General features: G+C 41.2%; 1 protein-coding gene across 1 annotated transcript; it reads right to left on the reverse strand.

Annotated features, from left to right (window-relative positions):
• Positions 1 to 765: 765 nt before the first annotated feature.
• On the reverse strand, positions 766 to 26,066 carry wdr91 (WD repeat domain 91). Its single transcript, XM_085794183.1, has 18 exons — positions 25,847 to 26,066; positions 22,574 to 22,710; positions 22,283 to 22,462; positions 21,988 to 22,195; positions 21,740 to 21,822; positions 20,028 to 20,137; positions 15,565 to 15,733; positions 13,677 to 13,874; positions 12,394 to 12,593; positions 11,834 to 11,888; positions 11,620 to 11,715; positions 10,737 to 10,831; positions 9,788 to 9,941; positions 8,673 to 8,781; positions 8,220 to 8,332; positions 6,418 to 6,525; positions 6,062 to 6,151; positions 766 to 1,108 (listed from the first exon to the last, which is right to left on the reverse strand). The coding sequence occupies exons 2-18, from the start codon at positions 22,694 to 22,696 to the stop codon at positions 944 to 946; spliced, it is 2,256 nt and encodes a 751-aa protein (XP_085650309.1). The 5' UTR covers positions 22,697 to 22,710; positions 25,847 to 26,066; the 3' UTR covers positions 766 to 943.
• Between the last annotated feature and the right edge of the window lie 134 nt (positions 26,067 to 26,200).

Genomic DNA, 26,200 nt, shown 5'->3' on the forward strand with positions numbered 1-26,200 from the left:
AGATGGAGAACCTGAAGAGAACCCATAGGCACAGGTCCTGGAATCTAACCCAGAAGCTTCTTGCCATGCATTTCATTTTAGGCATTTCAGTTGAAAGGCTCCGACACACCCTCTACAGCAGTAAACAGCAGACCAACTCAAATACAGGCTGGTGAACACAGTAGCAGCTGGAGAAGCTAATATTTTACCGAGGGGGTGGTGGAGACCCAACACAGAGCTAAAAAGAGGAAAGACTGAATTAGATTCCTCTGCTGCAACACGACTCCAGTGGGATAATGCCACTGCTCTGTAAGCAGCTACTTGGTAACATGATCACAACGACTTCACTGGGAGGAAATGTTTAGGCTGTGAATCTGTCAGACTGTTGTGGAGCTCTTCTTCTGCTTAGAGGTTCTGAATGCAGCTTAAAGGGATATTTTAATATTTTGGCAAATTAGCCCATTGCCATAATCCCTATAGTTTTACGAGTAGGTTAGTTACCTTTAAATGTTGGTGCAAGTAGCTCTGAGTATTTGCTTCATATGTCGTAATGTTACATAATTATACATTATCATTTCATGTTTCATGAGTTTGATAGGGAAAGACGGAAATACCTTATGCCTCCATACCGTTAGCTGAGCAGCTTGTATCTCTGCCCTGCCGATCGAAAAAAAGCTTGCAACAACAATTAAAGGTAACAAATCTAAGACTATAGGGATTATGGCAATGAGCAAATTTGCCAAAATGTTGAAATATAACTCAAAAGAAAGAAAACCGACTCTAAGATCAAACTTTTACTGGAATTTTAATGTGCATATGAATTTATAACAGGTTTCTGGGGTTTCACTGTTTGTATCACATTATGAAAATGTTGATATATAAGATTCAGGAATAGTCTTCTTCAGTTCGTGGCAAAGTGAATGCCTGATAACCTCTGACCACTCGTGCTTCCTCCGTCAGGTCCTCAGGACTTCTGTGCCAGCAGCGTGCTCAGTTTGATCTTCCCATCCATAGAGGCTGTGAGGCAGGTGCCACAGTCCACTGCAGAGCACCAGTCAGCCGTCACTACAGGAGCTTTGTGGCCGCCCAGCGACAGCACGCTCTCCAGGGCTGGTTCCCCATTGGTCAACTGGAAGAGGGAGAGGAGAGGGATTAGCAAATAAATCAATCAAAATAATCTATTAAAATATGAATTTAATTCATATAGAAAACATACACACTGTTGAGTAAAATAAATATAATAATAATAAAAAAAAAACTAAACACAACAACTTAAGAAACTATTTTCTATAAATAAAAAGAGTAAAATAGATAAATAAATAAATGACACTAAAAAGACACTACATATAAAGGTAGTTACTACTGTTATCATCATGTTTATAAGAGTTGAATTGACAGCAACTAGACTTGTGACTTGTAAGAAGTTTCATTCCAGTTGTCTTCAGCTCAACTTTTCTTAAATAACTATGAAGTAAATGACTAAGAAACATCACAGACATTGATATGATTTTAATAGCAATGATAAATTAAACTAGAAAAAGCATTTCCAAGAATGGAAATGGTGTGACTGCTGATAGCAACTGAACGCTGTTGCAGAATTAGCAAATAGTGCAAGCAGTGATCACCATACAAATGTTTGACCAAGGTCAGAATCGAACCCACAACCTCATGGTCATTAGACTTCCACTCTGCCTCTAGGCCACAGTGCACACACAGTTGCAGAGACTGTTGTCTGTTAATGATCTGCACACTGTCAACATCAAGAAAGCTTGAGAGTCAAGCTTGAATGACTTAGAATGAAAATTTCTGTGAATTTCAGGCTGAGAGCAGCAGTTTCAACATGAAGCAAGTTATCAGAAGTCAACAGAGGACGACTGGGAAAATAATTCACTATAATTGTTATTGAGGCAAGATTTGAACCAGTAACCTTCAGGTCTCCAGCTCAGCAAGCTAACCACTAGGCTACAGGCAGAGACAGTATGTGAGTGGCAAAGAAAACCTTTAATAAGAGGATCACTGGCTCCTGCTTAAAAAAAGGTAAGGAAAGTGCAGAAATTAGCCACACCAAGTAAGACTTAGAATGAAAATTTCTGTGAATTTCAGGCTGAGAGCAGCAGTTTCAACATGAAGCAAGTTATCAGAAGTCAACAGAGGACGACTGGGAAAATAATTCACTATAATTGTTGATGAGGCAAGATTTGAACCAGTAATCGAACCCACAACCTCATGATCACTAAACCTTTACTCTGCCACTTCACCACAGAGAGCACACACGTAAGCACGTTGCCATTGAAATGTGATGATGTGCAGAGAGCTCCCTGGCTGCATTTAAAAAATATTTAAAATTATTATTAGGGCTGTCAGAGTTAACGCGTTAATCGCGATGAGATTAATTAAAAAAATTAACGCGATTAAATTTTTTAATCGCGGTTAATCGCGGCCCATTTTGTCCTCTGTCTGCTGGACTGGAGGACTGGAGTGTGGGACCTCCAGTCCAGTAGGTGGCGGTAAGGCACCTTCAAGTTGGTTGCTACACAAATATACACAGTCTAACATATATCCACAGCTCCATCCATTGATTTTCTGACGGCTTTGTTGTAAACAAACGCACATGGCCATGTATTGATTTTTTTGACGGCATCGGTTGTCAACAAATGCACATGGCCAGGCAGAGACGTAGCAAAGTAAAGGGCAATTTCCACTGGATGCAATTCGTTTCAATTCTGTGTGAGTTTCATGCATCATGTGTTATGATTAGGTAGGCCTACTAGGTCTGGTCTAAAAGTTGTTTGTCTAGAGATTATAACACTTTGGAGTGTTGAAAGTCCAAAGCACCATATATAATATTTTTAATAGAGATTAATCGCGAGTTAACTATGGAAAAAATGCGATTAATCGCGATTAAAAAAATTAATCGTTTGACAGCCCTAATTATTATCTAAGTCTCTTTGCATTTTTGACCAGAATTTTAGCCAGAAGACAAGTGTGGCTACAAAACTGGAGAAAATAATTTGTCTAGAGTTTAATTTGCAGAAAAAGTTAAATATTTTAAAAAGTATAAATAGTTAAAAAGAGAAAAGTAACGCCGATAAAGTTCAAAAAAAGCTGCACGTTTTGATATATGAATTGTTGAAATAGCACAACACCTAACACACTAACCATATGGCCACAGAGAACCTGAGTTACAATGAGCTTTATACTATGAGGAATCAAAGACTGTCCAATGACAGCCGAATAATTGGAATCAAAAGTCAAGCAATGATGTGAAATGACTGAGGCAGGAATCGAACCCGTGACCATATGATCACTAAGCCTTTACTCTGCCACTCGGCTACAGAGAGCACACTGCTTTCAAGACTGTTGTCATTCATTGTAATGTGATGATGTGCTGCAGACTGGTACGAGTAATCAAGGAGATAACAAACACCTGTAACCAATTGAAGGCGGTGGAGGAGAGCAGAATTCAACATAACATAACAAGAGTTCTTCCCTTGGATTCGAACCAGTGACCTTAGGGTTGGCAAGCAGTTACTCTACCCCCTACACTACAGTGGAGTTGTCAAGGAGAGAGGTTGAGACTTTGATGAATGTGAGATTTTTCAATGATGCTTAAAATAAAAAGTAATTAGTATAAATTAGCCACACCAAGTAAGAAGAGGACTTTTTTGTGACCTGTGACTATTTTTTGGTGAATTAAAATGAATTAAAAAGCACTTAACAGCAAGTTACAAAGTTGAGCTCCTTCTCCTGCTGATGTGAAAAAAATGCATTGAGCTGAATGAGAGCAGAGAGCTCCCTGGCTGCATTTAAAAAATATTTAAAACTAGAAAAAGCATTTCCAAGAATGGAAATGGTGTGACTGCTGACAGCAGCTGAACGCTGTTGCAGAATTAGCAAATAGTGCAAGCAGTGATCACCATACAAATGTTTGACCAAGGTCGGACTCGAACCCACAACCTCATGGTCAATAGACTTCCACTCTGCCTCTAGGCCACAGTGCACACACAGTTGCAGAGACTGTTGTCTGTTGATGAGCTGCACTCTGTCTCACTCTGACATCAAGGAAGCTTGAGAGTCAAGCTTGAATGACTTAGAATGAAAATTTCTGTGAATAATTGTAATTGAGGCAAGATTTGAACCAGTAACCTTCAGGTCTCCAGCTCAGCAAGCTAACCACTAGGCTACAGGCAGAGACAGTATGTGAGTGGCAAAGAAAACCTTTAATAAGAGGATCACTGGCTCCTGCTTAAAAAAAAAAGGTAAGGAAAGTGCAGAAATTAGCCACACCAAGTAAGACTTAGAATGAAAATTTCTGTGAATTTCAGGCTGAGAGCAGCAGTTTCAACATGAAGCAAGTTATCAGAAGTCAACAGAGGACGACTGGGAAAATAATTCACTATAATTGTTGATGAGGCAAGATTTGAACCCGTAATCGAACCCTCAACCTCATGATCACTAAACCTTTACTCTGCCACTTCGCCACAGAGAGCACAGACATAAGCATGTTGCCATTGTAATGTGATGATGTGCAGAGAGCTCCCTGGCTGCATTTAAAAAATATTTTTAATTATTATCTAAGTCTCTTTGCATCTTTGACCAGAATTTTAGCCAGAAGACAAGTGTGGCTACAAAACTGGAGAAAATAATTTGTCTAGAGTTTAATTTGCAGAAAAAGTTAAATATTTTAAAAAGTATAAATAGTTAAAAAGAGAAAAGTAATGCAGATAAAGTTAAAAAAAAGCTGCACGTTTTGATATATGAATTGTTGAAATAGCACAACACCTAACACACTAACCATATGGCCACAGAGAACCTGAGTTACAATGAGCTTTATACTATGAGGAATCAAAGACTGTCCAATGACAGCTGAATAATTGGAATCAAAAGTCAAGCAATGATGTGAAATGACTGAGGCAGGAATCGAACCCATGACCTTATAATCATTAAGTCTTTACTCTGCCACTGGGCTACAGAGAGCACATAGCTTTCAAGACTGTTGTCATTCATTGTAATGTGATGATGTGCTGCAAACTGGTACGAGTAATCAAGGAGATAACAAACACCTGTAACCAATTGAAGGCGGGGGAGGAGAACAGAATTCAACATAACAAAACAAAAGTTCTTCCATTGGATTTGAACCAGTGACCTTAGGGTTGGCAAGCAGTTACCCTAACCCCTACACTACAGTGTAGTTGTGAAGAAGAGAGGTTGAGACTTTGATGAATGTGAGATTTTTCAATGATGCTTAAAATAAAAATAAATGAGTATACATTAGCCACACCAAGTAAGGAGAGGACTTTTTTGTGACCTGTGACTATTTTTTGGTGAATTAAAATGAATTAAAAAGCACTTAACAGCAAGTTACAAAGTTGAGCTCCTTCTCCTGCTGATGTGAAAAAAATGCATTGAGCTGAATGGGAGCAGAGAGCTCCCTGGCTGCATTTAAAAAATATTTAAAATTATTATCTAAGTCTCTTTGCATTTTTGACCAGAATTTTAGCCAGAAGACAAGTGTGGCTACAAAACTGGAGAAAATAATTTGTCTAGAGTTTAATTTGTGGCCGTGCTGACAGTTTAGCCAGAAAAACTCTAGAATGTTTTTTTGCCTCTATCCACTCTGACACCACTCTGGCTCTGCTCGTTAGACGCAACACACACACATTATAAAGCTGAAAAAAATCAGAAAAAGTTAAATATTTGAAAAAGTATAAATAGATAAAAAGAGAAAAGTAATGCCGATAAAGTTCAAAAGAAGCTGCACGTTTTGATATATGAATTGTTGAAATAGCACAAAGTATGAAGGACTAGAAGAAGACCGTAAAAAGGCGGAAGAAAATGGCCAAACAGAAGAACAATAGTGTGACTGCTTCAGCAGTCACACTAATAAAAAAAGAGAATAAAGATTTGAATAACAATAGTGTGAATGCTTCCAGCATTCACACTAAATATTAAGATAAGAGTTTCCACGTGTAGATATAAATAAAAGCTATAGATAAATAATAATTGAAAAAGCTTTGATAATAACTGTCATGATTGTATGAGAGGTGGACTGATGATGAGGGTGAAGATGAAGGGTACTTACTCTGTATATGAGGCCTCCTGAGCTGGAACAGGTGAGGACATGTTGTCCTTCAGAGTCGAAGGCAAAGAGTCGACCCCGAGGAACTTGAACCTGAACAGAAGGTCGATGCGTCATTCCATTTATTCATACTCTCACCTAATTTTCTATTACAGGATTTATTTCTTGTTACCACATTTGCTAAAACATAGTACTATACAGATAAATATGCTGACTAATCACTGTTTTTATTTCTTCAATATTTTCTACAGGATTCCAAACCAAGTCAAAATTGATCTTGGTCAGAAGAAATAAATAAGACATGAGCTGTGAAGCTGTCTGTGAGGTAGAGCACTTATTTCCATAGTAACACTGCTTACCTGTTTGTATCCACTGTAACCTGACAGTACGAAGGGCCCGGTGGCGTCCTGAGGTAAAACCTGCTCTGACTGCTTCACCCCACATCGATGGATGTTCCACTGGATGAACTGAACACACACACACACACACACACACACACACACACACACTCATTGAGTATATGGCAGATACAGAGTCATTTCTTGTCGCCTGATATACCACAAAGATCTGTGCTGTCCCCCTCACTCTCTGAGGCAACACCGATGCTTTTGGTGCCATTATTCACTCACATTGTGGTTTTCTTACCACAGCTACAATGCAGATACGCAACTCCATTACATGATCCAGCTGTTGTGAGTATTTACTGCAAATGTGCTGCCAATTTGATACAGATGTCTTGAATTTGCAGTGTGTTTGAGTATTTCCATGGTTTTTTCTTAAAGGGATATTTCAACATTTGGGCAAATTCGCCTATTGCCATAATCCTTATAGTCTTAGGAGTAGGTTTGTTACCTTTAATTGTCGGTGCAAGCTGTTATCTAGATCAGCGGGGCAGAGACGTGAGCTGCTCAGATAACGCAACAGAGGCGCACTACGTTTCCCTCATCAAACTACAATACACAATCCAACAACTCCAAAACACTCTTGTGGACAAGTTGTGACCGGCACATTCACCACGCTATGAGATAAAAATGTATAATTATGTAACATTACGACACATGAAGCAAATACTCGGAACTACTTGCCCTTTTGAAGTCACTCTGCCAAGCAGTCGTGTCTGGAATGTAGTTCCGGCTACGCATTTGCCTTGAAAACAGCTCTGTCTTGTAACATTCTGTTATTATCTCATAGCATGGTGAATGTGCAGGTCACAACTTGTCCACCAGAGCGTTTTGGAGTTGTTGGATTGTGTATTTGATGAGTCTGATGAGGGAAAGACGGAAATACTGTGCGCCGTGCAGAGCTCACGTCTCTGCCCCGCCGATCTAAAAACAGCTTGCACCGACAATTAAAGGTAACAAACCTACTCCTAAAACTATAGGGATTATGGCAATGGGCAAATTTGCCAAGATGTTGAAATATCCCTTTAAGTTGCTGTGTATTGAACTCTCCTGGCCACCATGATGTCCCTGTAAAATACCAGTGAAGTACTGCTCCACTGACTTCAGACCAGGTTTTGCTGCAAGATAGCAAGGCACTGACAATGCACCTGATCACACCTCATTTGAAGGACCTTCTCTGCCCCCACCCAGCCTCTCTGCCTCCTTCTCTTCATTTAATATGAACTCTCTTTCCTCAGGATCCCCTGGTACAGCCTTCTCTTCCAACACCCAGCCCCCTCTTTCTCCTTCTCTTCCCCTTATACCACCACCGGCCTGTAGGGCATAACTCCTCCACAGGGCTCTGGATGTTTATTTATTTTCTCTCTCTCATGTTGTCCCTTCTTCTTTGTGTATATGTATCTTGTCTGCTGCCTTCTTGGCCAGGCCTTGCTTGGAAAAGAGATTTTTTTTATATCTCAAGCAATCTGCCTGGTAAAATAAAGGTAAAAAAGAGGATCACATCCACAGATCACAAAAATCACGTATTCACCAATGCCCCCACCCACCTTCTCTCTCTGTCCTACTCCAACTCTCACGCTCTGAAAAACATGGCTTCCTCACAGATCACAGTGCTAACCACTTTAGCTGCTAAATATAGAAATGTAAATGTAACACACACACACCCACACACACAGGTTCACTCATTCCAGTCCAGGTTTTAAAACATATTTTTCATTTCATTTCATTCTGTTTATAATGTATTTTAAATACACACACACCTTCCCATCCTCTCCGATGCTGAAGACAGTGTTTTCATCGTAGCTGAACTCCACGCTGTAGACTTCTCCGTCGTGAGCTCTCCAGCTCATAGCGCTCTCATAGCGCTGCATATCTACACCAGAGACAGACAGAGGATTCAGTGCTGACCAGTTCATGTGTAAATAAATGCTACAGAAAGACATTTACAAGTAGAATGATATTTAAATACATGTACAGAACTCCACATCACTCTACAACTCTGAATTGATTCAAATACTCAGTCCTGATTCCACTCTGCTGTGCAGAATGAAACTCTGTGGGATGCTAGTTCATCACAAATCTAAGTGTTGTCACGTTGTTACTTTGAGCTCTGGTATCAGACCATCTGTTGTCACAGTGTATTAGTGATTAATCTGATATAGTAAACAGATGTGGACTTGGTCGTGTCCCTGATGAAGATTAAATAAACTGACCAAACAGTCTGATGACTCCGTCAGCAGCTCCGGTCACCAGCAGGTTCCCGTTGTGGTTGAAGGCCGTGCAATTAATGGCTACTGGTTCAGGTTCTAAAGAGAACTGAAGCTGAGAGACAGGGAACAGCGATTACAATACAGACATAGGAAATACAGTCTGGGATCACATTAAAAATCGCTAAAATTTTTTGATTTCTTGGTTTCCCTCATCAAACTCATCAAATACACAATCCAACAACTCCAAAACGCCCTGGTGGACAAGTTGTGACCTGCACATTCACCACGCTATGAGATAATAACGGAATGTTACGAGACAGAGTTGTTTTTGAGGCAAATGCAGAGACTGTTTGCTGAAAAACTGTCCCTGAAGGCAACGCGCATCAGCTGTTTTGGATGAATTTACCTCTAAAATAACTCTGTCACATTTTGGAGTTGTTGGATTGTGTACTTGATGAGTTTGATGAGGGAAACCAAGAAATCCCATTAGCCTCCATAGCGTAGCTCTGAGCAGCTCGCGGCTCTGCTCCACCATTCTGAAAATAACTCGCACCGACAATTAAAGGTCATGAACCTACTGCTATGACTATAGGGAATATGGCAATGGGCCAATTTGCCAAAATGTTGAACTATGCCTTTAAGTACAACCATGACAGTGGAAAAAGGGCTTCAAACTAAATGATAGTTTGGAGTCTCAGCATCAAACCATGATGAGACTTTAAAGGTTTCTTAAGGACAGTGTATGGACTCACACTCAATTAGAAATTCAATACATCAGGCTTAGATCCCAGAGAGACCGCAAAACAGCCTCATTGCTGATACACAAATTGCAAAATAAACAACACAAGACTACAATCAGCAGATGTCTGGTCAGGGAAGGCACTGCTGTGGTGTCATCAGAGGACGAGTGGAGTTCCTAAACCACTTACCAAGAAGCAAAACGAGGACAAACATATGGTCCTGTGTGTGATACCAGTGTTTGCCATCTCTGTACTGTACACAGCAAGAGCAGCATGATAGATCTCCATACCGGTGTGGAGAGGGACTCATTTACACCACAACTCTTTGCAAAGTACCTGCTTGCTAAATAAGAATGACTGAACCAGCTGCTTAACTACCTGCTGTTTGACAGTCTTGGTGTCCCAGAGCAGCAGCTGTCCAGACACCGGTATAGGAAGTCGAGGGCCAGACTCCGCACTTCCAGATCGACCAAGAGCCGCCGCCGAACACACAAAGGACGAGCCGCTGGGACTGCAGGCTAGAGATAAGATACTGAGAGACAGAAGAAAACACACATTATTATCTGACTGTGTAGTTCAACAAACAATATAATTCGATTGGTTAGTGAAATGTATTGCCTGCCATATTTCCTGCTGATGACTTGTATTAACTCTAGTGATGCTCTAACTTTTTTATCTAGTGCCATCAGACAGCACCAAAATCCAAAATGTCGCAATTGCATGTTAAGATTGTCACTGCAACATTTGGTGAAAACTGTTAGCAGGATGACTGCAAATGTCCCAAATAACCACTGCTACAATCCACTTAAAGGAGACATATTCTGCCCCTCTCCCACAAATTCAAATAGTTCCCAAGTGTCTTAAAGACATGTCTGTGACATGCTTTGGTCAAAATACCCCAAGGATCAAACATCCTCTCAAAACAGCCCTGTTCAGAACGGCTGGTTTCAGTGCCTGTCCCTTTAAATGCAAATGAACCACTGCTTGCCCCGCCCCTTCTACAGGTACCAGGTAGGGGTGGGGTTATGCAAATTCAAAAACTAGTGACATCACTGGAAGACAACTGAGGGAACAGCTTGTAAAACCACATGGATTTCAAGTAGGGAGCCTGAAAATTACATTTTTTTTGTCAATTCTAACATTTTGGGGGCCAGAAGGCAAGACAAACACCCAAATATATGTTAAAGAGCCTTCAAAAAGTGATATTTCCATAACATGTCCCCTTTAAATGATTTTATAAAGCACAAACAGAATAAGGGCCTGTGTGTTTTCCATCATCAGCTCCACTGAACCATTCTACATCCAGTGCAGTCACTTTGTACAGTACCGTGGGTGAGTTTCATCAATGTTCATCTCATAAAGATTCTTCTTGGCATCGGTATCATACAGCCGCACTGTGCCAACGCCGCTGCCTAGCAACAACTAACACACACACACACAGACAGAGGGAGAGAGAAAGAAAAAGAGTGGAATTTAATTTGATTTTTTTTTTTATTTCATTAGCCTAACTGGAGATTTATGCTGGCCCTCACTATGACCTACTACCCAAGTCTCCACTTTGAATAGATGTGGTCAAACAGGGTCTTGATGATGATGGAAGCTAATTCCACACAATGTGACTGTGAGACACGTCACAGAAATATTCAGGTGTCTGTGACAGGGTAGTTCAGAATATTTCAAATTTGCCAACTGAGACTGGACCAATATTTTTACCCTGTGACCTGTCAGATTTACTTGGTGTTTACACATCCAGGTTCTACATTGTATTGAAAATGTGTTTTTGTCTTGGATTTGTATGTTTATACTAAGGTACAAGATTTGCTCAAGCATGCTACTGAAATCATGCTTGATAGCACAACAGAAGAATCACTCACTTTAGTAATCAGGTTATTCTCTAGGATAAGAATTTCATCAACGACTAAAAGTGATCATGTAAATGCAGCAATAGATAAAAGAGGAAAAAAATGTTGGCACACCGGTAAATGCTTCCCAAAAATGAATTAACCTTACTTTGCTTTTTGTTCTGCATCTGGACTCACACACTGGATGTGCATGCACTAATTCTACCCCTTATATATAAATAGAAACATGACTGATACTGACAAACCATGGTGTGTAACTGCTGCAAATCCAAAACTATATGAGATACATCCAGTGGTTTGTCCACATGTTTTACCTTTACTGTCTCTATACTGACTTAATGTTCTTACCAGTCTGTCAGGTTTGGTGGCCCACTCCAAAGACAGCAGAGGAGACTTGGACATGATGGTGGCTTTAGTCTGTATGATGGGGTTGAATGACCACACCTGATGAAGATAAAGGAGGAGGAAGACTTTAACGTATGTTTAAGTTAGTTGAACGTGCATTTGTTGTATTTTTTTTTCTATGTCCATGTAACCTGATCAGAAAATGATAGAGATTCACCTTTACAACTCCATCTACATCCAAACTGGCAACCCGGCGACCAGAACAATCAACCCTGAAAGAGAAGAATATCAGTTTTTGTTTTGCTACTACAGGTTCACTCAGGTCCAGCTGTAAATAAAGGGATATTTCACCCAAAATAGATAATTCACCAATTTTCTACTCACTGTCATGCCAAGGAAGGGTTTGGAGAACTTTCGGAGTCATCAAAACACTTTTGGAGTTCCAGGGGGGGTCCGGCTGACAACAGATTTTCATATAATGGTGGCGGATAGAGCTCATTTTTGAATCGCCCTGCTCGTCCATACTGACACAATTTGTCCTGAAGCCACCACATAAAAAAGTCGTCAGCCGGACCCCCCCTGGAACTCCAAAAATGTTTTGATAAAGTTCTCCAAACCCTTCCTTGGCATGACGGTGAGTAGAAAATTGGTGAATTATTGATTTTGGGTGAAGTATCCCTTTAACATCTGGATTCTTTCTGATAAATAAGTGAGGTCGGTCAGTGCCCCAGTTTGACCCGTTAGAGTTAGAGTGAAGTGGGAGTGCTGCTGACAGACCTGCAGTGCATGATGGAGGAGTGGTGCTCTCCGTATTCCTCCTGGCTGAGTTTGATAAAGGGCTGTTCTGCAGACAGACCTCCCCCCTCTGCTCCTCCTCCACAGCTCCTGCTGCTGCTGGAGGAGGCTGATTCAGGAGGTTCACTGTAGGACTCTGCAGGAGGCTCCACCTCTCCAGGCTCCCCCTTCTTCTCAGGTGTCTGAGGGCAACACATGGAAGCATACAGTTAGGCTCACACTTATGCATAACTGGGTATTTGAACAACAAAACTAAATTTCCCCCTCTATGTTTTCAAAAATAACATTGTTCACACCAGATTGTTTTCAAAAAAACTCTTCATTTACACAAACCTGAATCATGAACATGCCATTAAAAGCTACTATGAGCATGTCAACCCTATAGGTGGCAGTGTAACGAGAAGCCATGCTAGCCAATAAGAATACTAGAAAAAACACAACAACAACAATGAATGACACAAGTTACTTCCTGTTTCTTCCAAGATGTCAGCAAAGATCTATTAATGCTGCAAGTCAGAACTCGGATCTCTCCGATCTCCGACTTGAAGAAATGCAATCGAACGCCACCTCAAGACTTGGCAAAGTCGGAGAAAAAAATCTACCTCGACTTCACCCAGAATCAGTTGTCTGACGTCACACAACAATCTGCACCCGTGCAGAGGCACACCGTCAACGTCATCATCATCAATTAAAATGCATTAAAATGCCAAAAAGTGTTATTTTAAACGTTATTTTTAAGATAGTTATTCTGTTGAGTTTTCAACTGGGAACGATCAGTGTTTCGACTTGTCTCGAACGCAGCATAAGTCCCCATAAGGCCTTCAAAGTTATTGGGCCGCATAACGTCTGTTTGACTTCCTATTTCTCTGACTTCCCATTTCTCCGACCATACATTTCGATATTTTTGCGTCCATTAGTCCGACCTCCCATTTCTCCGACTTAAGTAACCCTAACCCTAACCATAACCCTAGAATAAGTCTCACTAATGGGTAGTCAGAGAAATGGGTTTTGGGCGGTTGGACTGACGTATTCTCCCCAAGTTATTGTCGCTATAGTGTAACCTACAGTGTAGCCTCAGACACAAAGCCTTTAACATTAGCATTCTTTTGTAAGAGTGGCATTTATCTTCTTGTCCAGCTCTTGGCAAGAAAATGGATTCTTTTGCAAAATGTCAAACGATCATTTTAATTAAACAAAACAGGGATAAGACTGAGTCACCAAACAGGTCTGATGGCTGAATGTCAACAGAATCCCTCTTCAGGTACCTGCTGTGGTGGTTTAGAGAAAAGCTCCTTCCTCTCTTTCTCATGGTCCTGGATTCTCTTGTGTCTGGGATATGACACCTGAGTCGTTGACTGGTTTGTCGACTGCTGGGACTGGGAGTTGGGAGATTCACTGCTTGGTGTCTGGCTGGCAACAAGCTTCGCCTCCTTAGTTTGGACCGTGTCTTTTGACTTTGCAGACTGGGGAAGACAAATTAATTTTAGATACAGAAGATCTGAGTGAAAAGACCATCAATGTAGAAACACAACTGAAAAATCTCAATTGTCCTTTACCAGTATATAGAAACACCAATGACTGATGAAGATGATAGTCTCCTAAACATTAACAGGATAGTAGCATTTTCTTAAAGTGGGGTTGTATGATCTACAAATAGCCCCTAAGTACTTTAATTGCAGTAGAAGACTCTCTGCACTCCTCCCGTTAGCAACGCCAGCCCATAGCCCTGCCCAGAGATTTACAACATACAGTGTTGTAAACAGACCCAAAGAAACGGCCTATTTTCGCCGCCTAAAAGAGGTTTATACACAGTTCCATTGTTCGCTATAATATAATTTTTTCCAGCCCTTCAAAGTGCAGGAAAAACGCAGTTTTTATTTGGAGCTAACCAACTGTACTTAGGGGCTATTTGTAGATCATACAACCCCACTTTAAAAAAAATGCTACTATCCCTTTAAGTCAAAGGATCACTGCACGGGTCATTAGCCCCGCCCCCTTTATGCTAACAGAAAGAATATGAGCCTACAGTAAGTAGCAAAATAACATATCAAAAGTATTTTCCAAGAGATAAAGTGAAGATTGTTTTCAATGACCAACGGCTATGATTGGCTAACAACTGAGTGAAGAAGCCATAGAGGCGGGACCTCGACAGCATGGCTCCACCCCTGATCATTACTATAGAGAGCCTAAGCGGAAGCAGGAAGTAACGGCGCCATGGGACCTCAACTCTGAAAAACTCGCCATTCAAATGAATGAGACTGAAAATTTTATTTCGTGATCCGATTGAATTGCGCCATGAGAAAAAAATATGTCCTCTACCTGTTTAAAACATCATGTTTCATGAAGAGAAATCAGCCGTTTATCATAAAACGGCAACAGAAGAATGTATTTTGTGTAAAGACCGCTCTACGGACTACAGATCTGTGTCCCACAAAAAATACGTCACCAACTGACACGGGAATTTTATTCTACAATAGCTTTACAACAAACTGCTGATTTCTCGGGATGAAACGTGATGTTTTAAACAGGTAGAGGACATATTTTTTTCTCATGGCACAATTCAAACTGATCACGAAATAAAATTTTCCGTCCCGTTCATTTGAATGGTGAGTTTTTCAGAGTTGAGGTCCCATGGTGACCGTTACTTCCTGCTTCCGCTTAGGCTCTCTATACAGACTCTGGCTCCAAATAACTTGGAGTGCAACATGGTGCCGTCTGTTTCCAGATTATTTTTGGTTTATTTTTGTGAAGGGAAGTGGAGATGGATCATCCATCTTTACATGGAGTCATTAAAATAAATGCTATGAAGCCACAACGTCTGGAGGCAAAATGTTGTGTTAATGTGACACATACAGAAATAGCTCAATCAGACCAGCCAATAGGGTACATCGGTTCTCACAGATTTAGAATTTCTCATTCATTTTCTCTTCCTGATGTCATTGATCAATGGTAACGTTCTAAATCCTCTTTCACATCAGACTAGTAAATTATCCTTAGCGCTGAACTTTTCTTGACTTTGTATTTGTACAGAAAAGTTGGGGATTTTCCAATTATCTTCAACACAACACACTCCAGAACACTGACTGCTGATCTGACAACTGTTTTTCCAACTGTCCAATCAACTTCCAGGGAAGTTCAGTTGACTCTTTTCACCTGAGTAGTCGGCGGGTCCTTCCGGCTCACCGCCCCTTGGTTTGGTGAAGACCCTGCAGCCTGAGGTGGTTTCCCTGGTGTGCGTCGGCCCTGTGGTAGGAATGTGGAGAAGAAGTTTCTGGAAGGAGTGGTGGTGGTGCTGACTGTTCGCTGGCTTGACACCAAGTCCCTAAAAGGGGGGGAAGCAAGAACCAAGGGTGAACACATTTAACGACAAAACTACTAAATGAGACCAAAACAAATCCAAGCTGTAATGAAGACAAGATCCTACCCACAAACGGCAAGGCTAAGATATGGAGTGTTACCTTTTGCAATGCAATGCTTACTGCATGTGAATGTCCTACACTTGAATGTCATAATATCAAGTATAAAGACCTAATTTGTCTGTATTTTGCAGCTAATCTTTAGGCTTCAGACCTGCTCTTGTCCATTCGCCTTGTCATTAGCCAGGTTTCCATCAGAATGTGGCACTAATACAGTTTTCTGAACATTAGTTGTTTCATCACAATGAACAACCAGCAGAAGAGAGAGCACAGCCAGAAAAATACAGACCGTCCAGTATTTTACGGTCTAAAAAAAATGGGCAGATTGAAAAAAAAAAAATCTGATGTTCCCCTTTTCTTCTTCAGTAGTACATGTGTTTCAGTGGATGTTTAACTTGTATGTTTCAGTTTGAAGTTTTCCTGGCGAGGCCACCCTGGTGTTTTACACACAAAATGAAAATGAAGATAAAATGTAGACGGAAGCACAACCACCAATTCTACTGACACAGCTACTGGTACTCATAAGTGAAAGTGTCAAGTACAAAGCATGTCCTTTGCTGCAAGTTGATCCACATCTCTACTTCCCCTCCATAGATACTCTGGTGCTCTTGGTTTTTGGCATCCCTGAGTGCTGAGACAGCAAAAGTTTTAATAACTTACAGGTATGATGTCACTTAACCTAGTGACATGTTGGGTTTCATTGTGACCTTAAACAACCCTTCATTTCGTTCAGCCTGCTGTTCCTGGCTGGATTATAGCCTTTGTAGCACAACATTTCTATTGGTCCAACAATATGATTTATTTGTTATTTTTTAATCAGGTATCGGTTTTCACTTCTTCTTGTCTTAACAATATTTCCTATTGTACCAGTCCTGTGAAGTAAAACCTGCGTGTTTTATGCTGCTGCTTTGGAAGCTGCCAGATGATTTTAATTCATTTCAAATATATATGATGTATATTTTCTGGTTATATTGCTTCTTCACAAGGAAATACTTGTGTTTCCAATATTTCCTATAGGAAACATACAATATAAGGCCAGGATACGCTGAAGCCTCTTTAAACAGAATCTTCGAAGAACAATCTGCCCATGTTACAGCTTGGGGTCATTATTTAAAAGTACAAACAGTACTAATTAAACTGCTATGCTGATGACATTAAATTCTATATGGTAAGTTGATACTGATAGAAAGGATATACAATATAAATGTGCTTTCTTTAATGCCGTATCTTTGTCCTCCTGTGCTTTAGAATTTCTACTCAACTATCATGATGAAAGTGTAACAGGCTTTCAACAGAGCTTCAAAGATTATTAGATTAAATTAACCCCCAGGTCTTTTCTGCCCAGAGTACAATTATAATCACCACAGCTCACACTGCTGCCCAGACAGTTCTCTCTGGGTAGAAATAATTGCCCTACACTGAACATTACAGCAGGCTGTCACACTGCTGTAGTAGTGTGGATAGTAGATGACGTTAGCAAGCTCATCCAGTCCTGTTTTTACCATCTAAGAAACAGCTCCATTAACTGGACCACTTTAGACCTCCAGAGATGCCAGAATGATTGTAGATAACCTTGTTTCCTGCAGACTACACTACTGTATTGTTCCTCTGACTGACAATGTGGAAGGTTTAAAACGCCTCAGCCAGAACAAAGGAACACAATGTGCAATGGATTTTCTTTATTTCCATTTGTTTTGGCTCTAACTGGGTATGATTAGATGAAAACTAACTCTTATATAATAGAACTCATTGTATTTAAGTGTGTCATGAGTTTCCCATGCACATAAAAATCAAAAGTTTCCACTGCAAACACACTGATTCAGTTGTTAAAAAGAAAAATAGAAAACAAAAATCAGGGTGTTTTCACACCTTGAAGTCTGAACCAAGGTTGGTGTTTTTCCTACATTGTCTACATTTGATCCAGTTGGTTCTGGTTACACTCTGCTTTAATGCGAGCGCACCAAAGAACTTTTTATGACATTCTGACGTCCTGTCCACTTGGCATTGCTTTAGTTTGATCCGGACTAAGACCACATCTTTTGGTCGGACCACATTTCAGGACTTTGGTCTGGACTAAAGACCTGGAGGAGCTTTCACACCCGTAAATTTAGCTCGGATCAAACCAAACAAGGTTGGTGTGAAAGCCCCTTAAACAAATGAAGGTGGATTTAAGGACAAGAAGCTAAATAACTGATTATAACACAATAAGGGTACCAAATGAGGATATATAGTCAAAATTATTGTTATTTTTTATCCTTGTTTGAGTTTTTTTTTGCATTTTGCATGTTCAACATTTTGGCAAATTGGCCCATTGCCATAATCCCTATACTGTAGTTTTAGGAGTAGGTTCGTTACCTTTAATTGGCGGTGCAACCTGTTTTTACTGTAGAACAGCTGAACAGAGCGGCGAGCTGCTCAGAGCTACGCTACGGAGGCTAATGGGATTTCTTGGTTTCCCTCATCAAACTCATCAAATACACAATTCAACAACTCCAAAACGCTCTGGTGGACAAGTTGTGACCTGCACATTCACCACGCTATGAGATAATAACAGAACGTTACCAGACAGAGTTGTTTTAGAGGCAAATGCAGAGACTGCTTGTCGAAAAACTGTCCCTGAAGGCAACGTGCATCAGCTGTTTTGCATGAATTTACCTCGAAAACAACTCCACCTGGTAACGTTCCATTATTATTTCATTGTGTGGTGAATGTGCAGGTCACAACTTGTCCAGCAGAGCCTTTTGGAGAAGTTGGATTGTGTATTTGATGAGAGAAACCAAGAAATTCCATTAGCCTCCATAGAGTAGCTCTGAGCAGCTCGCCGCTCTACTCCACCGTTCTAAAAATAGCTTGCACCGACAACTAAATGTAATGAACCTACTGCTAAGACTATAGGGATTATGACAATGGGCCAATTTGCCAAAATGTTGAACTATCCCTTTAAGAAAGCACTGAACAGTAATTAAAATTGCTGCACTTTAAACTAAAACCACTTTTAGCATTACTACACTTACTACTATTGGTATTTACTGGAATATAGATTTCAGACAACCCAGTCTACAGTGGTATTTTAAAAAAAAATGGATCGAACTGACAAGAAACAACAATTCATCAGGTGAATTGTTTATTTGGTAACATCAACTGCATCACAGCACACAGTACGTAACAGCATAAATATAATACCATTAACAATAAGTTAGTTAAAAGCCTTTTAAATATATATTTTATACGAATGAACACATAATAAATCTACAGTTTTATCTGCTTCAAAGTGCCTGATTCATTCTTCCAAAAGTGACTGTGGGATAAAGATACGAGGTTTCTGACCAACAACCTGTTAAAATCTCAAAATAAAAACAACCCTCACATTTGTCCCGTCCCTCATCATAAAAATCTAACCCTCTATTCTTCTCACTATGTTCTACAGAACAGCATCTTCATTTAACAATGAATTCTTATTGCATGGTTACCTTGTTCTGAAAATTCAGACATACAACTCTGAACTCAAATGATCACTGTAACATTACCAACCATCGTTCAGCAGGTGGCTGTCCACCTTACGCTCTAAATTCAGCTAAGAAAAAGGTTTGATTCCAAACCACAATTGACGTTTCAAATAAAATACCAGGAAAACAAATGCAGTCAGTCAAGGCAGTGAGGTCAAATTGAAAAAAGAGGCGAGCACACTGAAACACTTACATCAGAAATGTGCGGGTCCTTTGATTGGTGGTAAAAAACAAACAACAAAAACCTTTACCTTTAACTAACTACCAGGAAGAAAAGCAATAAACTGCAAGGCAGACAGAAATGTAAAAAGAAAGTTAAAAGACTACTTTGATAGAGGATGTAAGATAGCTGCCATCTGTAATGGCCAACACAACAAAGTCTGTGATGTAAGTGCTTTAACTCAGAAAACAGAAATCACATACCTGACGATCATTGTGACACACTATTATTTGTTTTCAACGTATAAGGTAAATAACAGTTCCATGTGGGGGGCACAGAGGGAGTCCGTGGGACCAGGCAAGTTGTGAACTTTCAGTCCAATAAATAACTTTGGTTAAAAGCAGATGTTGTTGACTGTCTTGTAAAGACTCGACACAACAAACATGTAAAAAAAAAAAAATTAAAAATTAACAGAATGGCAGCCATCTTTGTTGTAGTCAGTCATAAGTAAAGACAATGATGTTAGTGTCTCACAGCTCAGTGTCTCCCAGTCGGTCCATGTTCTGAACATAGGCTGGCAGTTTGTGGTGGACCATTTCATCTGCGTCTCTCTGCTCCCGGCTCTCGGTCTGCAGGGCAAACAGCTGGACGGGAGGGGACAAGACAGAGAAGAGGGGTCAATATCATCCATCCATCCACTAAAGCTTTGACTTTTTACAAATATCATGCAACTTCTTAAATTGTTTTTTTTTTTAGCTTAAAGGGATAGTTCACCCAAAATTCAAATTTCACTCATTATCTACTCACCCTCATGTCGACTAAGAGCTGTGAGAATTTTCCTCTGTTCTTTCTCTGAGTTACGGGGGGGTCCGCGCAGCAGTATTTGTCTCGTCTGTAATGTCCCTCTTGTATAGAGGGTATGCACATGACGTCACCGTACTCGGAAGTCGCTGTGGAACGTCCACTGAGTGGCAAAAAGACGAGTGGCAGAGCCGCCAAAGTTTAAAAACGACGCAGCAGCGAAGCGATTTTCTCCGAGCCCACACAAGTCTGACATGTCTAGCTTTGCCAACATGTAAAGCAGCATGACCTAACAGAGCTGCTAAAAATCTTGAGGATACGTCTCACTTTGACCGAGTTACATTCAAGAACCTGTTCTCAATGACAGAAAGTAAATTCACTGGAGCGGTCATTTTTTTCGATGGATCAGCTGTGTTTACCGTTTCAGGTGTCGTAGTTCTGATGTTTAGACAGATAAATTAGTCCTCTAACACATCCTACAGTTTGACTGGTCAGAGTTTTTCCAGAATAAAAGCAGCTCGTGTTTTAGTGTCGGGAGTCACTGTCAGGACGACAGTAACAGCTGTAATCTCGTCCCTCTGCACAATAACAGCAGCCTGTCAGTCACTCTGCCGGTACCGCGGTCACACTGCGTGTTACAGAAAGTGTCAGTGGAGCAGACGGTTGTGGGGAGCTGGTTGTCGATTCCTTTTGACATCAGTTTGTTTTGATATAAGATATTTTATCCAGTTTATGAGTCCACCGCTATCCGCCAGCACGTTGAGGGAGGTTTGTTTTGCCACTCAGTCCGATCGAACGGGGCGTTGCCGAGGGCAACATGACGTAAACGCATACCCTCTATTGAAGCCCCGACATGAGAAATTGTTCCGAAAAAAATTAAATAAGTCTATATTGTAAGCTTGTTTGTAGCGGAAGCTCCCAGTGTCTCGGTTCACTGCTCTTCCTGTGTCAGTGCACTGATCGGCGGAACAATTTCTCATGTCGGGGCTTCAATACAAGAGGAACATTACACACGAGCAGTATGGAGGTATTTGGATGTTTTTTGGTGTGTCTTTTTGGACGAAGAAAGTTGGTATCCATTGACAACCATTATATGGACAAATACTGCTGCGCGGACCCCCCCGTAACTCAGAGAAGGCACGGAGGACTCTAAAAATTCTCACAGCTCTTAGTCGACATGAGGGTGAGTAGATAATGAGTGAAATTTGAATTTTGGGTGAACTATCCCTTTAACAGCAATAGCAGATCCTGCCCTATACTGAGTGAGTGAGTGAGTGAGTGAGTGAGTGAGTGAGTGAGTGAGTGAGTGAGTGAGTGAGTGAGTGATAAGGTTTCACCATGGTTGGTTGGCCTGTCAGGTGTTGCCTCTTTTGGTGGCACTTTTCAGAGCTTTTAATAAAAACACCTCGGAACAAAACCACTGCAACATTTTTTTTTCTTCTCACCAGCTGTCGGAGTTGTTCATTCTCCTCCGTCAGACTCGTCGTCTTCTGGACTTCTGCATCGAAACTCAACAGGACAGGCTGAGGTGGAAAACAGTTAAAGACCGGAAACCAGCAGATGCAGGGTTGAAATGAAACACACACACAGTGGATCAGCAACATATTCCATAGAGTTCCAGACATGCATTACAGCACCTTCACTGTGACATTCAGCTGTGTTTTTGTACGTAAACTCCACAAGTGAAGGATATGCATACACTGGAAGAGCACTGACAGGAAGTTGTGAAGAGAAACCAGGAAGGTGTCGGCCCACTGGCGGGAGAAGTACGGAGAGAAGGCGGGGTTCTGCTCGGGGGTGGGGATGAACGGCAGGATAAACCAATCGCGCCATTCGGCCTGACCCTGCAGCTCCATCGCCTGCCTCTGGAAGAACTCCTGAGTCTTCTCCAGGTTTCCTTTCTGGAGAGAGGAGAGGACGGAGGAAGGGTTTTACCACAGCTGTTCTAACAGCAGTACCATCTGTTTCAGTTCTCCACTGGATCGTACCTGAATGGTGTTGATAACGTAGTATCTGTACAGGCTGGTCCTCAGCTTGTTGACGGTGGATCTGTAGATGTCCTCCAGTCTGCAGAACAGACGTCTGTCCAGGTAGAGCCAGTACTCCTTCAGACCGTACAGGTCGAAGCTCTGGATGAAGTGCTGCAGCTGGTCGATGATCTTATCCACCTGCAGAGAGAGGAACGTTTGAAATAAAAAGAACCTGCCTCTAAAACACGCTCGTCTTTGATTAGAGAGAACAACCATGGAGACCACGTTGTTCTCTGTGGTCGTCAGTACCCTGAAGCCTTTCTCCTTGTCCACTTTGATCTCGCTGTCCAAGTGTTTCAGCGTGCTGGTAAAGCCTCGGTAGATCAGATACTCCCTCACGTGTTCGTCCGTCCTCTCCACAGCTGACCCCATGGTGACCTCTGACCCTGCAAGGCACAATATAGAAACAGATGATATAGTTTTTCAACCAATTAGTTCTCAGATGATCTACTATTGTTCAGAACCTTTGCTCCAGAATCTGCTCTGGTGGATCTATTTGCTTTGATTCTCTGTGATAGGTGTGTGGATCTGCCCTGATCACATACAGTAAGGCCCTTTCACACCAGGGACATGGCGAATAAATGACACGATGCAAAATATTAGCCGCCAAATATTTCGCAATAAAACCATTCACACCGGCAGCGATTATGCGAATATGCGACGATTATAAACCAAAGTTTTGATTTGCGCCGTCGGGTGGTTCTTCACCTCCACGACATGTCTTAAATACGTTCAACACAGCTACTTGTTAATTATCCCGCACATATTCAACACCCACTGTGCCACTGTCGTCTTGTTACCAACTTCACTATATCCAAGACAGCAGCTCACTGCCTGCTCAATATCTGATCCATATCTGCAGGGCCGTTGCTAGGAATTCTGGGCCCCCTGAAAGAATACTAAAGTGGGCCCCTGACTTTTCCACTTTTTTTCTTAGACTACGTATGTATTATCTTTTTTTTTTTTTTTAGCCTACTTTGTTTTGATGCTAATGCAGCATTACTAAGAGTATTAGTCAGGGTCTTATGCAGAATAATTCAGTCATACAATGGTTAGACATACCGGGGTTTTTTGTGGGCCCTACTGGGCACTGGGCCCCTAGAATTATCATCACCTTATACAACGGCCCTGCATATCTGATCACTGTCCTTCATTTCGTTGTCTTTGTAAAGTTTGTGTGCCTTGTTAAACAATACCAGGTGGCATAGACTGTATATAAAAAGAGATAGTGAGAAGGTGGTCAGAGCAAAGACACTATTGCATAAAGAGACACAGGTTGTTTACATTGTTGTGATGGTGTTGTGACATGGGGATTGTGACGTACCTCCTTTTTCACGCTACATGATTGGCTGATGCGTTTATTCGCAAGCTCAGTAAAATCAGCCTCGCTGCAGAAAAAAATGACGTCGCATTTTCGCGACATAACATTTGCGGTTGGTGTGAAAGGACTCAGTCACAACTTAATCCCTGCCAGAGGGGTTTGTACTGAATTAAAGATCCAAACCATGTTGATTGAGTTTTCCACACTACTCTAGTCAAGACTCACATCAAGGAAAGTCAAAGCAAACAGATTCATCAGATTACAGTCTGGAGACACATCAAAGCATGGAACTAAATGAGAGAACCCAGCTGTTGATTTTTTAGTAAATTGACAATATTTCTATAAAACCTTGTTTTAAGTGCAGACTGATGGTGAATGAATCCCTCTACAGCTAAATCTATACCAAACTGAATGCACCTAAGGATTTTCTGAAGCCCCTGCATGTCCAGAGATCCATGAGGACAGTAAAAGATTTCATCCTGGTCCGATGTAAGAAAAGCAGCGGTGGATGTCTGATGCCATTTATGATCTCAAAAGACGTCAGCATAGAAAACCTGCTGTCAGTGACCAGAGACCAGGAAACCTCACAAACACACATTATGGCTGATACTCAATTTAGTCTGTACTGGTGATATTGATAAACCAGATGTGTCAGACTGATGCATATCCAGATGTACAGCAGCATTAAAGGGATAGTTCAGCTTTTTTTAAGTGGGTTGTATGAGCTACAAATGCCCATTAAGTACACTAGATGCAGTAGAAAGGAGTACTACTGAGTGAGTTAGTTCCAGATAAACAAACTTTTTTCCGACCAGCTGATGCATTCGTATTCTTGAACTGGTGTATTATTTTGAGACGGGACTTCTCGTAGGTGGCGAAAATACGCTGATTTTTTTCCCGTCCCTCATTGACAACAGTGTACTACTGTGTCTCGGTGCAGCATGATGCATCTTCCTACTGCATCTAGTAGTGTCCTTTAATGGGCATTTGTAGCTCATATACAACTACTTAAAAAAAAGCTGAACTATCCCTTTAAGAATATAGGTGGTGACTGGTTTGTCGGCCTCACACCAAACAACTTCAAGTAATTTCACTGTGACAAATACATTTCCAGTGTTGGAATAAAAAATTAGAAGTTTTGCTAGAGTTGCAGGTTCACCTCAATGTCTGACTGCTTTTCTTCTTGATATTCTGATCAAATCAAACATGTTAAATATTATCCTAACTTTATGGTTTTGGCAATTGCAGATGTACCATTCGATGGCACTTGCTCCTGCAGCGAAATGATAGTGAGTATGGCAGAAACTGTGAATCATTTGATGTGAGGCAGACAGACAAGTGAAGATCATTTCAAAATAAAACAGGAAATCATAGTCTAAAAGGTAATTTGGGGGGCAGAACATGACAATCTTAGTAACTCAAGTAGCCTATATAAAATAATGAAAATAAGTCAAATTTGAGGCGCCATGGGAAATGATGGGAATAATCTCAAATGGATCTGGTCTTGTCAACATTGACCCTCAAGACTAAACACTGATGTCAGCAGTGGGTGTCATCCACAAGTAGAACATTCAAAGTTCTGACTATGGGTTTGTTGCAGCTGCACTAGGCTACCACAACTTGCACAGTCTTTATCGGTATCTATAGCCAATAGGTCCTATACCCCAATGCACCTACTGTACTGCAGGCCCATAGCACGTTTTTTGTAAGTTATATCAGTTACATAACAATGTGTACCTTTAATTTTGTGCACAATAATGTAATTTTAAATGTAATATTGTACTGATGTTACAGTTGTGCTTGCACTGGTTGTGTTTCTGATGTTTTAGTGTCGACAACACTGTTTTAGCCGAGGTGTTTGAACGTTTCATGTGGCCTTTAATGACTTACTGAGTTTTTAGGGTTACTTTAGCTGAAGCTTTTTCTACTAAATCTACTGCACGGAGTTGACGGTGACACCTCAGTTAACACCAAACATTCGTGTCGTCGTCGTCAGTGAGTTCGCATTTCCGCTACTTGTGTTAAATATGACGTGACACAAACCGCCAGTTGCTCGTTATTTCCCGCCGTGGTGTTTGTCACTGTCTGTACCGACCTGTCCCTGTCTCCCGTGTTGTAATAACGGACGTTAATCACATTCAGTGGTTAATACGCGGCTCTCCGTGCTCCTCCATCGCGGCTCTCACCGTAACGTTACCTACCTCGGTGGACGGTCAGTCCCGGTTCAGGTGGCTCGGTGCCGCGGGGACGGTCAGCCTCTAACCGGCGGAGACACAGTGGAGGTTGTAGAGAGCCGGGGAGAGCTGCAGCTGCTCGGTCACCGTCTGAATGAAGTCCAATGTAAAGTATGCACAACAACAACAAAGAGCAAGAGCAGTCTCTCTTCCTGTTGTGTTTTCCTCATGACAGTCATGTGACGAGCTCATGTGACGTAGCAGCGTCGCAGCGACCACACAGCGCCCCGTCTGTTCTCAGAGACCCACAACATCCACTCAGTGCCAATGTTAGGCTAGCCTATTACCTAAAAAAAAAAAAAAGTTCTGCAGGAGGGTGAC

Source organism: Trachurus japonicus, chromosome 12, assembly GCF_045865225.1.
Source record: "Trachurus japonicus isolate A0001 chromosome 12, Traja_1.0".
Classification (NCBI taxonomy): Eukaryota; Metazoa; Chordata; class Actinopteri; order Carangiformes; family Carangidae; genus Trachurus; species Trachurus japonicus.